The following is a 13,045-nucleotide window of genomic DNA, read 5'->3' as shown; positions in this document are numbered from 1 at the left end:
TCCATCTCCGAGTCAGCTCTGCCATGGATCAATCAGATGGCAAACCGCCTTTAGATTTTATGCCCAATGACCCTTTTCACCACATGGATGTTCTGTCTCTGGTCAGTAGAACTGGATGGTTTTCCAACCTCAGGACCCCAGCAACCACCTCTCTATTCGCCCCTGTGGAGCCCAGTGACCACGCCACCACGGAAGTGGGCTGCAAAGCTCACACAGTTGGTCAATTAGACACCTGCAGCTTATTCAGAACTCTGCTGCTCAAGGCCTCACCAAGACCAAGAAAGTGGACCACATCAGTCCAGCTCTGAGGTCTTTACACTGGCTGTCTGTTCGTCAGAGAATAGATTTTAAAGTTCTGCTGCTGGTCTATAAAGCTCTGAATGGTTTAGGACCAACATACATCAGTGATCTCTTGACCCATTATGAACCTGCCAGAACCCTCAGGTCATCTGGTTCCAGTTTCTTATCTTAGCATCTTTGTTCTGTTTTTATTTCATCAATTGCATTTCTTTTAATCTTTTTAATCTTTTTATTTTTATTTATTTATTTATTTTTTTATTAATGCACTTGTATTGCTTTCTGCACCCTGCTGAAATGTTAATGTAAAGCACTTTGAATTGTCTTGTACATGAAATGTGCTATACAAATAAATTTGCCTTGCCTTGCCTTGTTCTGGTTTGTCCTTGAGCTTTGGTCTTGTCCACTGAATAAACACATAATCAGGAGCGTTCTGGAGGATGGTGTTCTACCATCCAAAGCAGATGTTTACTCGTCCATCAAACATCTGGTTTAAGTCTCTGAAACTCGGAGCAGAGGAACCCTGGTGGTAATTGCTGGAGATCAACTGTCTTTGTTTCTTCTCTTGAATCATATAGAGCATCAGGTGGAGCAGGTAGGTGTGGGTATCGGTCTCAGTTCGTAGGAGATGGTGGTGATTGACTGTCTTTTCTTTTTTTATCAGTGGGTCTCTGCTAACTCTGTACTGATGGAGAAGCTGAGATGGGTCGGATACAGCTTCTGAGGAGCTTCAGGACAGGGTGTCTCAGACAGAGACAGGGACGGAGGGAGGAGGAAAAAAATATGGTTAATATTAATCCTGGAGTGTGTGTGTGTGTGTGTGTGTGTGTGTGTATGTGTCTCTGAGAAAAAGTTCAAGTGTTTTCTCTCAGAGATCTGATGTGTGTGTGTGTGTAAGCAAAAAGTGTTTTTCATTGCAAGCTGAGTGTCACTTAACTTCAGAAAGTGTGTCCTTGTGCATGTATTGAGCATTGTGAAGCAGAGCAAAACATTTCCTCAGCCAGATCAGATTATTTTACAACTTTTATATTTTCTCATGAAGGATGAAAAATGTAAGAACAAGAAATGTTGTCATGTTATTAAAGTCGGTTCTCCATACACACCTCTTGTGTAGAGCAGACTTATCTACAACACCATACATTTAATTAAATGACTGAACCTGAATAACTTACTCAAACCAAAACCATCAGACTATTTAGTGGTTCCGGCTGTTTTCTGCGGTCACGTTCTGTCTGCCACAGACTCGGTGCTTCTCAGTGTCTTTCCAGTCTAGTCCAGTAAGACACGTTTATGGTCTTTTTAGATCTCAGTTCAGCTTCCTTTTTCTTTTTCTTTTTTTTTTCTTTTGTAAATAAACCGTCCTTTACCTTCTTGAGTTCCGTTGGACTCAGAGTTCCCTCAGCAGGAAACACACCTGCAGAAATCCAATCTGCACAAAATTCAACACAATTTTTCCCATACTTGTTTTGTATTGTAAAAAATTCCCCCTAAGGAGGGTGGTGATGCTTGGAGTCTCTGGTACCCATCTTGCCAATAGATAAGTGGGGATTCCTGCTTCTAGACTGTGAACATCTTCACAGAATCCAGTTAATTTTATCTGACCACTCTGATCCAGAGCCAACCTCTGTAGCCTGTAGAGGAATTATCTGTCGTTTCTGACAGCACTCCGCCTTGAGTGGATTGACTCAACAAGCCCTCAACTTTCTCACTCACAATCTAAAATTGACCCAATTGAAAATTCACTTCAACTCACCAGACTTACTTTCTATATTTGAGTTTGTTGATTCCGTATGTGACTTCTAGAGAACTAAATGCGGGGTCCCCCGTTCAAAACGGAGGCATATACTGGAGTTCAGGTTGATCAGACACACCATCACACCATCGCTGGGTCCTCCTTTGGTCACTTGCAAAATCCTGCTTACAACGGCAGTTGTGGTAGAAAAATTTACCAAGAGTCCTGAATGAGTAAAAGTATAACAAAATTTATTAAAGTGAAATGAACACAGACAAATTACTTGTAAGTAATGATAGTGGTCGTTCCGACTCTCATGAAGTCGGAAGAGACTCTGGGGAGGCAAGATGAAAACAAAAAGTTTTTCTTTTGAAAGAATCGGACTTCCTGAAGACCTTGGCTGGACACACTACTCCCAGGACTGGCGTCAAAGCAACCTCACAAAGTTGTGTCTCCACCAGAACCAGTCTGACTAAGGTTCTAAGGAAGGACTAGATAAAGATCATCTTACCCTTGTAGTGGGTAACAGAGCATATGTATTTGAAGAGAATAAACCTTAAAAGTGAATTAAAGCATGAGTAAAATGTACAATGTAAAAAGTGTAATAAAAGTATAATATAGTAAAACTCAATGAATAAATGAATAATGAAAGAAATAATGGGATAAATGAACACTTAATGAAGTGAATATATGAAGCAATATGGCATAAGTAAAAAATTTTTTTGTAGACAATTGGTATCTTGTACAATATAAGGTTGGAGAATATGGGAAAGTTGAGCTAAATTATTCTGTAGAATTTACTTAACTTCGATCATGACTAATGTGAAGGTAAGAGAATTTATTCCAGGAATTTAGATGTAGCCGATTACTTAAATTGTATTTACTTAGGTCAGATGGGACTCTAAGAATAAGAAAAAGCAAGGCGTAGTTTAATTCTTTTAACACATCAGCTAGAACTCTGGATGAAAATGTTTGGTCCTGGCCTTACTTCGGCACCCAGAGATTGGGAAATGGCAGCTGGTGGTCGGTGAGGCCGCACGTGGAGGAATCCAGGTGGGGCTCCCTGAAGTCCTCCAGGTAACCAACAGGAAAAAGCAGTCCATCAAGAACCCTTGGATTTCGGTGTCTAAAGCGAATAGTTTATAATAGTCATAAATGTCCATCATGTCTCTCTACTCTACACTTATTGGATTCTAGCTGAGCATGTCTCTGACGCTGATGTGTCTTCAGTTTGGTTGACAGCCTGTCTATATTTGGATGAATGGAGAAAAATAAACACCTTAATTTTGTTGTCACTATAAAAATGCTGTGATGACTTTAGCTATAGCAGCACCAATTTCAAGTGCAACTGTCCTCTCAGAGCCTCCCTCTTTTTCCTCATACTTTGTGAAAACACCTTGAGTGTTGCATATGTTTTCCCATATAGGACTCAAAGGACCGTATCTCAGTTGAAAACTTGGGCTCTGCATTATCCCATGTGTTTGAAGCTATTTTGTGTTTTTGGTTCTGGTCATGGCCTCGTTTAACTTCATGTCACAAACCATTTTTACACTGGAAACACAAATAAATCAGTTAATGTAATCCAGACAGGGGCTACTTCTTTTTGTTGGACCAACAATTGCCTATTCAGATTATGGGCAGGTTTAAAACTTTTTTTTTCTTTTTTTTTTTTTTGCATTGGACCAAGTTGAAAAGTTCAGAGCAAATGAATCAAGCAAGAAAGCATCACAAGACGATACATTAGCCATCATTTGGTTATCTTGACACAGCGCATGTCAACATATATTTGAAACGTTTGCATTTGAAATTCATACTTTAGAAAAAAAATACAAAAAACCAACATGCATTATGAGTTGTATTATAAAAATAAGTTTGTTTTGTTTTCTTATCCTAGGGCAGTTATAGTATGCTTGAGTACCCAGCAGCAGATTGTAACCATCCCTCCTCTGTCAAAATCTGAGACTCCCTGTGCTGGTTAATAAGCTTGCTATGATAATCAGTTACTAACAGGATTCTATCAAATATAAATCAGCCCCAGATCTGTTTTTCCTCTGTAGTATCTTCTTTCACACTAATTTTATGTCAGAATCAGAATATTTACACTACCGTTCAAAAGTTTGGGGTCACTTTGCCATGGGATTCAATAGGGAAGTGACCCCAAACTTTTGAACGGTAGTGTAGATTTCATGTATTTATTGATTTTTTATTTTCTTACTCCTTGTGTCTGTTGCGTTTCTAAAAATTTACTTTTGCAAATTTTCAGAGAACCAGATCCCACAGGGGTTCCCCACCATTAATATGGGCCCCCAGCTGAAAGTGGTTGAAAGGACCAGGACTGCCACAATGCTGTGTGCGGCCAGTGGAAACCCAGACCCAGAGATCTCCTGGTTCAAGGACATGCTTCCTGTGGACATCAGCAGCAGCAACGGACGCATCAAACAGCTCCGCTCAGGTACAACTTGACAGAATCTGAGTTGATTTCTTTGAGGTCTTTGTGTACATGACTAAAATATGACCAAGGATTCAAACTTAAACTAATGAGGTACTCTTTGTTGATCATAGCAGTCCCATTCATAACTTAACAGTGCCTTTCTGACCGAGATCTGATGAAAAGCATGCAAGGTGGAAAGATTAATGGCTTTTGACTCAATTCTGTCTTTCACTCTGCTAAGCTGACCTCACTTTTCGAGGTAGTCAATCTTTATTTATATGGCACTTTCTCATGCCATAGTACTTTCATGCTGTTGTGAAGTGAGGATAAGTGTGGTTGTTGCCTGCAAAAACGAGAATCTGCAGCATTTTATTCAGTATTTGTTGGCAGCAATGCCTCATAGATAGAAGCTGTAGAAGATCCCGAAAGTCTTGAAATAGTTGGAAGAAACTGAAGTGGTTTTGTGTTGAACTCTGACAACTGTCACTAAATTTTAGTAGTACTCCCACTTTTCTCCCATTAGAAAGCTGACAGATTGGTGACATCGACATTAGTATGTAGGTGCATGTCAGTGCTGAATCAGACAGCGATAAGCTGAGCAAACCGAATAAACACCTCAGAGAGAATGAATGAATCTCATACTGCATGGTGTGAAAAATCTCATTTTAATGTTGAGTATTTTTGTCATTTTCAAACTTCATGGTGGCTGGCTGTGGTTTTTCCTGCTAGCGCCATACTCTTTGGGAGAAGTTATAAGTGTTAGCAGAGTAGTGAGTGATAAAACATTGTTTTTAACCATGCATTTTTTATTTTTATAAATTATGATGAAGGTAAGTTTGCTGTCGTGCTTCTTAAAGTGTCAGAACTTGACTTGCTTCATCTGCTGTCCATATGCAAGTCAGTAGCGGTGATTTCATGATGGCTGTGGAAGCGGAGTGACTAAATGACCACCCCGGGCTTTTATACTTTGTTTGAAACAACATCTTGGCCTTCTCTCTGTTGCCTACAACAACTTGGAATTGTGAATACTAATCACAGCCATCTGGCAGTGGAGAAGCTCCCTTTGGTGAAGCATGGTAAATAATTTCCTCACTGCTAACTGCACTGGCAATTGTTTTGCTGCAAAACTCAGGCCATCAAGCAAATCATCAGTTACAACTCATCAACTACATTAACCTTCTATGTAAAACTTTTGTTGGATTGTGGATGCATGTATATAAAAATATGACTTATTCTCTACTTCAGTGTGTAACAATCTAGAAAAATAAAGTGTACCCTCTTTCAGATCTAAGGTTTTACCTCATGATACAACATGATAAACACAAATCTGATGAGCTGCAACAATGTTCTGCTAATAAATGCACTTTATTACTAATCAGCATGTGTGAGCACTGCTATAAAAGCAAAGATTTTGTCAGTTTGATGCTTTGAAGCTTTGAGGAAAGACATCAGCAATGATCTCAGAGAGGCAACTGTTGCAGCCCATTCATTTCAGAACAGTTATAGGCAGGGCTCGAATTACACTGGGGCTTTCGGGAGGGCCTTATTTTCGCATGTGCACCGTGACTTCATACGGTCAAAAATATGATTACTATTTAAAAGAAAAAACAAAAAAAAAACAAAAAAAACAACTGTGTACAGCTTGTTTAATGAAAAAACAGTGACAGAGTTCTTTAACCACAAAAAGAAGCACACCAAGTGGTTGTGTGGACACTCACAGCACCCAGTGGACAAACAATGCTGGCTGTCCATGGTGCTTAAGAAAAGAGAAGGGATCATCCGCGTCGTTTGGAAGATTTTTAGAGCTCCCCCGAATGTATCAGCTGAATCTTCTTAGTGAAGCTCCTCTGCCTTTCAGGGGAGCCAAGCTCCCCTTAGCTCCCCCATAATTTGAATCCTGGTTATGGGGACAAATCACCCAAATCATGTAGAGTCCATTTTTTTCTACAGTACAAAAGATTAGAAAGCTTATTTGTAATGATTTCCAGGGTGAGGAGGAGTGCGGACCTACTCGCAGACAGTTGAGGACAGGAGGTAGAATTGTGCAGATGATGAGTGATTTTATTTTAGACCGAAATAAGACTTGACATAACAAAAGTTCAAACTAAGACTAAGACTGAAAAATAAACATGAAAAACTCACAGGTTAGACAAACCTTAACAGGGAAACCTGGTGAAACCATGTAGAAACCACAAGGACCTGACAAGAAATGACAAAAACCCAGGAGTAAATACTGTATACACACAGCAACGATAATTAACAGCAGGTAACGTAAATGACAAATCAGACCAGGTGCCCTCAGCCAGGAACAGAAAATGCAGCACATGAAGGGAGACTATGACCCAGGAACCTGAATACACATAACAAAACCCAAGATCTTTACAAAATAACCCTGAAAAGAAACCTGAACCATGATCTACACATAAACTAAACATGACAAAACCCAAGACTATAACCCAAGATTCTAACTACACATGACAAAACCCATAAAATGTGATCTTAAGAATTAACCCATGATCCTAAAACAAAATCTTAACATGAACTAAACATGACAAAAACCAAGAACTAAACTGTGATCATAACTAAACTAAGACAAGGATCAAAACCAAGTTATAACAGAAACTGAATATCGCAAAACCCAAACACAAGCCATAAGACCGTGAAGCATTACATCAAGACTGTGCAACATGACATTATTCACAAGCGGAAAACATTGGAGCCAATGCCAGTTTTTTCAGGAATGAAAATCCTGACCAACTTACCCCACAGTACAATTAAAAAAAAGTATGAACAAACATGGCTTGTTTTGATTGGCTGCCAAGACAAAGACATTTATTTATTTATTTATTTATTTATTTATTTATTCATTCATTCATTCATTCATTCATTCATTCATTCATTCATTCATTCATTCATTCATTTATTTATTTATTTATTTATTTATTTATTTAACATGGCAATGTGACTTAGGTTTGCAAATTTCATCTAAACAAACCTCAGTGTCCTTGCAGTTCTTGAGCCAGCCTTGAACTCCTCTGTAAACCAAAGTATGCTGGAGTTAAATGTGCATCTATCCGACAGCTAAAGAACTGAGTCAACAGGGCAATGATCTCAAGGTCAAAAGCAAATCTATAGCAGAAAGAAAAAAGGGTAATGGCTACAAGAAGATAAAGGAATCAAGGTGTTTCAGTGGCTCAGTCAAAGTCTAGACCTTAAACTGATTGAAGTGCTGTGGCAGGACTAAGACAGCAGTCTATAAACAAATGCCCTTCACTGAGCTGAAGGGCCAAAATTCCTCCACATTAATAACCCTTATCCATTGCAGGAACTTTTTTAGACTAGTGACCGCAGGCTCTGTGGTGAGTCACGGTATAGATTTGTGCTTTGGTTTCTGTCAAATGTCAAAACTGCTAAAATTGGAAATCCTCCATGCAGGAGCCCTGCAAATTGAGAACACTGAGGAGTCTGACCAGGGGAAATATGAATGCGTTGCCATGAACAGCGCTGGAACCCTCTACTCTGCTCCTGCCAATCTCTACGTCAGAGGTAAAGCCAAATGTCTGTCTCAGTTGTAGAGTTAATCAATCCTAAGTGTCATTTCTGTTGTCTCAAGCACTTGCACCCTATAAGCAAATGTGCAGTCTTTCAATATGTCTCTTTTAAAATACACTCTGCACCTGTGGCATATGATTCAAGCTCTAGTTTAAGAGTGTGTGGGAGTGTTTGGGTGTGCAGACTGTGTGATTAAATTTGTTGCACATCATGAGACCAAAAACACCATTTTAATGATTTATAATTCTTATTGATGAATGTAGTGATTCACAATGCTGCTCTACTAGCTTAAAAACAAGAAAATAGATATTGTGTAATATCTTGTATTTGAGCTGTTATTCCAATATTTCTGTCTGTTTCTCTGTCTTTTGTCTTCACCACTATCACTACTATCCCATCTCTTCCATTCCAATGAGCTGAACTAACATCAACTTCCTGTTTGGCTGTAAACTCAACCAGGTGCAGCCCTTGAGAAAACAGCTGCATTGAAACCGTTTCCTCCACTGGTACTGGTGCCAGGACTCCTTTCTTTTTTTAATATTGACTGTATCGAAAGGGTCCATTATTCCTCTTCCCCCTCTACCAGCAAAACCCAGAGGGGTTTGGAGTTTTCAGGGTTTGTTTTTGTTGTTTTGTCTCTGTAAGCGGACTAATGCAGGGTAAGGGCAGGATTGTACACTCTGTGGAAAAAGCCACTGTAGGGGAGAGAGAAGTCTAGGTAAGTTACTGCACATAACACCACCATGTCTGATGCACATGAAACACAATAGCTGCTGCGGTTGTTAGAGTGGGTGGATGAAGGCCCCCCCAGTCCACCTGCTCCATCAGCTGCAGAGCACAGCGCAACAGACAGCGAGTGGATGTTAAGATGGCAGGATGCCTCAAAAATCGAGAAGTTTAAAAAGAAAATAAAAAAGCTGAGACTGGAGAGAGAACACAGGGGTTGACAGTATGTCACCCAGTTCTTTCAGAGGCAAGATGGGTCAGCTAGTTTTCTGATGGAAAGTTGTGGAACATCAGCTTGTCTCTTCTACACTTTGTTCATATAAGCTAGCTCACTCTGCTCCTCATATTAGCTCATATTTCTGAAGAAAACTCTGGATTTTATTCATTTCACTGTTTTAGTCAAGTAATCAATGCAGGCAAACGATTAGCAAGCTGCTCTGCTAAAAACATCACGCATGCTCCAAACAGACACAAGAGCAGCCGAAGCAGATGCCTGCCTGCCTCATTATACTTGATCACGATTGATAATTATTCATAATACTTTGAACTAATCATTTATCAGTTTTAGAAATTTACTTTGTATCTACTTTGTACCAGTTTGCATTTTAATCACTAAGAAGTAGAAAATGTATTCAGCTGCATTCTTAATGTGTGTGCTCGGGAACCAAGATCGAACCACGGTAAGAAGAAAAGATAATCACTGTGCCTCTGACTCCCTATATCTTATCTTAGTAGAAAATGCTGAAGCCTGTAAATCCTGAAATTGTGTAACTCTGTACCTTTTCATGCACTGGGGAAGGACTTTGTGAACATCCTTTATAAATGCTTTGTAATGTGTGAAACAACTTAGTGTGTGTATCATATTTGTATGGTTCATACACTCCTTGCAAGTAAAATTGTATACATGAAGTAATCCACCCAGTAATCCCAAATTTCCATGAGGGCTCTCCGAAGGGATTAATAAAGTATTTCTGTTATATTCTATTCTATTCCATTCTATTCTATTCCATTCTATTCAGTTCTACTCTAATGCTCTGTGTTTTTCTTGTGTTGAAAGGTTTAGCTTTGCAGTGCTTGTGTTGGGGACATTTCCCTAACACCCCCACTAATCTAAATGCCTTCATATTTGGAGATAAATTTGACTTCATGTGTTGCAACATGAGGGAGACTATGACGTGGAGTATTGGTAATCAAATCAATTTCCCTTGGCATTGTTGGTGAAATCACTGAAAGCACCTTTAAGTAAAACAATAGTGGGAGGCCACCAGAAATAATGATTGTGATGCTATTACACATGGCATTACATTATTGGAGATACTATATAATAGAATAGCTGGATAGAAGAGAAAGCTGGACTTCAAGGTGTTCGTAAGTGACTTGCCAGGGAGAAAGCTACATGTTGGGCTCTTGGTGAAAAAGACTGAGCAAGGGCAGGGATTGTGAATGGGATTGCAAGAGCAATAATGTACCTTTACCTCTCCTTGATATCTTATTTTACAAAGTTCTACCTTTTAAATAATTATATAATTTTAAAGCCAATCAAAATGTGCAAGTTGACATTTGGTTAAACTTTATTTGATCTGATATCAACTTGGCATTGTGTGGAAAAGCTATGTAACCTTTTAACTCAGTGGCACTTAAACACCCATGTTTTTAATAATTTTAGTTTACGATTTGGGGGTAGTCCCATCCAATTCCCACAATGGAGAGATCAGGTGATTCATTTACTTAGGGATATTTATGATGGAACGAGGTATAGAATAATATAATTTTATCTTCTAGAAATCCGGATTATCAGATTATTCAGTATTAATTTGTGCCTAGAACTTATTTGACACCCTGCAAGCTTTACCGCATAAAGGTCCTGGATAACTCTTTATGTACATTATGCTCTCAGAATAAACGGGGGACTTACATATATATGGTCTGGGAATACAAAACTGTTGCCAGGTTTTGGAAAGAAGTTGCAGCTGCACTAACTTTGATAGCACAAAATATTCCAGTAAATCCTCAAACACTTATTTAAACAATTTATCTATGACAAATGCATCCCAATGTGAAAAACAGATACTACTTGCTGGTCTAACAGCAGCAAAAAACTGCAGTGAGATGGAAACCACGACATAAGCTCAATATGTCACATTGGCATTTGGCTTTTCTTGGTATAATTTATTTGGAAATATCTACAGGCCAAACCCATAATGCAAAGCAACCAAATATTTTATTTTGGCATATAGCATATATGAATAAAAATGTTTGCTCACAAAAAAAAAATAAACAATTACCTACCCTCTAATCATTTTGTTCGACGGCACCTCTCCAAACTTAATCGTCATGAATTATCCACAACATTAAGTGTTCAATATACACAGCCCCCATTGACAGACTGCTCTTAGCACTGTTAAGTCTATGGAATCATGAAAGAATAACAGCTACTTTGAGCTTAAAGGTTTATATTTGGGCTTTCTTTCTGGCTGGTCTTTTTCATACGCATATATAATAACTCCACCTAAAGAATGTTTGACTTGTATGAGAAGACACAGGTGGCCACCACTGGGCAAACTGGGCAAAGTTCTTCCTGTATCCCTTCTCCTCCGAGTGTACTCAGACTTCCTATCCCATCCCATATCTTTACTCAACTCCTGTGCATGCTCTGCTTGAGAATGACGCCCCTGTCCTGTTCCCAAGATGCTAAGACTTCTGACCCTGTCCACTCTTTACAGGTAAAAATTACCCATGTCCTTAGAAACCTCAAGAGATCAGATGGTTGTAGGTTTCGCCCTAGCATTTAATGTATGCTGTTTTTTTTTTTTTTTTTTTTTTGTTTTTTCTTCTTCTTTAGCATGCCCTGTGGTGTAGCTGTGTTGGAAACCTATTTGAAAAGATATTACCATTAATACTGGACAATCATCTTTACTCTGCCCAAATGCTTGCCTGACCTTTTCGCTGCTCCTAGTGTTATCTCTGAAATTGTGTAAAAGAAATTCCCCTGTTCCCCCTTATTGTAGCGCGGTCCAGAGAACCAACCTTTTCCTGACTGGAATCTCAAAAGGTGCTTTTGTGTTTTTCCATTTCACCACATTAAGATTTCTTGTGAATTTCCACAACCACTTTGGGACAGTCCATTTATTCCTTTGTACCCATCTGTATATTTGGACAAAAGCAATCAGCCCTTCATATAGTTTAATTAGCTTTTCTGAGTTAGCTTTTATCCTTGCACTTTGTCATGGAGAAAGACCATTCAGGAAATAAAAAAAGGTGCCATATTCGCCTCATATGTCCTACCTGTTGACTCTTTTTTCCCCTTCTTCACTTGATCCTATCAGTACGAAGAGTCCCACCAAGATTTGCCATTCAACCCACCGACCAAGAAGTGATGCCAGGCGGTAGCGTCAGCTTGACCTGCGTGGCAGTGGGCTCGCCAATGCCCTATGTCAAGTGGATGATGGGTGGGAAGGATCTGACCCAGGAGGACGAAATGCCAATAGGACGCAACGTGCTGGAAGTTACTAACATCCATGAATCAGCCAACTACACCTGCATAGGCATGTCTTCTCTTGGCATAATAGAAGCGACAGCTCAGGTTACTGTGAAAGGTAAGTGCCATTCTTCTCTAAATGTTCAGAGTCGGTTTTCTGTCTACTGCTAATGTGAATGCTTGGATTTATTCATAAAATATAAAATATTTAAAATCAGAATCAGAATACTTTATTAATCCCGGAGGAAATTGTGCGCACACAGTTGCTCCATACCAAATAAAGGATGAGATAAAGATAAAAATCACAATAAGAAATATCACAAACTAGTTAAGATATCTATATAAACGGACAAAGGATAAATCCTGCCAGTGAGTAATATTTACAGTATTCATATGATTAACAGTAAAAATGTAAATGCAGTGCAGAGTGTTAATGTAAATGTATAACAGTGAATGTTGTTGCTATATGGAGGAGTTGTACAGTTTGATGGCCACAGGTAGGAATGATTTCCTGTGTTGTTCAGTGGAGTATTTAGGTGGTATCAGTCTCTCACTGAATGTACTCCTGTGACTGATCAGCAGGTTGTGAAGCAGGTGGGAGGTATTGTTCAGTATTGTCTTTATTATGGACAACATTCTCCTCTCCAACACCACCGTCAGAGAGTCCAGCTCCATCCGCACAACATTACTGGCTTTGCAGATCAGTTTGTTAGTGTCTGCAACCCTCAGCCTGCTGCCCCAGCATGCAACAGCTTAGAGCAGGGGTAGCCAACGTTGGTGCTCGAAGGCCCCTATCCGGCAGGTTTTCCAGATTTCGCTGCTCCAGCAC

General features: G+C 39.3%; 1 protein-coding gene across 3 annotated transcripts in view; it reads left to right on the top strand.

Annotated features, from left to right (window-relative positions):
* Window positions 1-13,045, top strand: part of LOC121645245 (receptor-type tyrosine-protein phosphatase F-like) — a 66,177-nt gene that overhangs the window by 29,792 nt on the left and 23,340 nt on the right. For all 3 annotated transcript variants that reach the window (XM_041993641.1, XM_041993637.1, XM_041993638.1), the window contains exons 9-11: window positions 4,293-4,481; window positions 7,896-8,006; window positions 12,065-12,334. In XM_041993641.1, coding sequence (XP_041849575.1) covers window positions 4,293-4,481; window positions 7,896-8,006; window positions 12,065-12,334 — 570 coding nt within the window. The remainder of the gene's footprint in view (window positions 1-4,292; window positions 4,482-7,895; window positions 8,007-12,064; window positions 12,335-13,045) is intronic.

The sequence above is a fragment of the Melanotaenia boesemani genome, chromosome 8 (assembly GCF_017639745.1).
Source record: "Melanotaenia boesemani isolate fMelBoe1 chromosome 8, fMelBoe1.pri, whole genome shotgun sequence".
Classification (NCBI taxonomy): Eukaryota; Metazoa; Chordata; class Actinopteri; order Atheriniformes; family Melanotaeniidae; genus Melanotaenia; species Melanotaenia boesemani.
The sequence above is the reverse complement of the archived record's forward strand: the minus strand, read 5'-3'. Positions and strand labels throughout refer to the sequence as shown.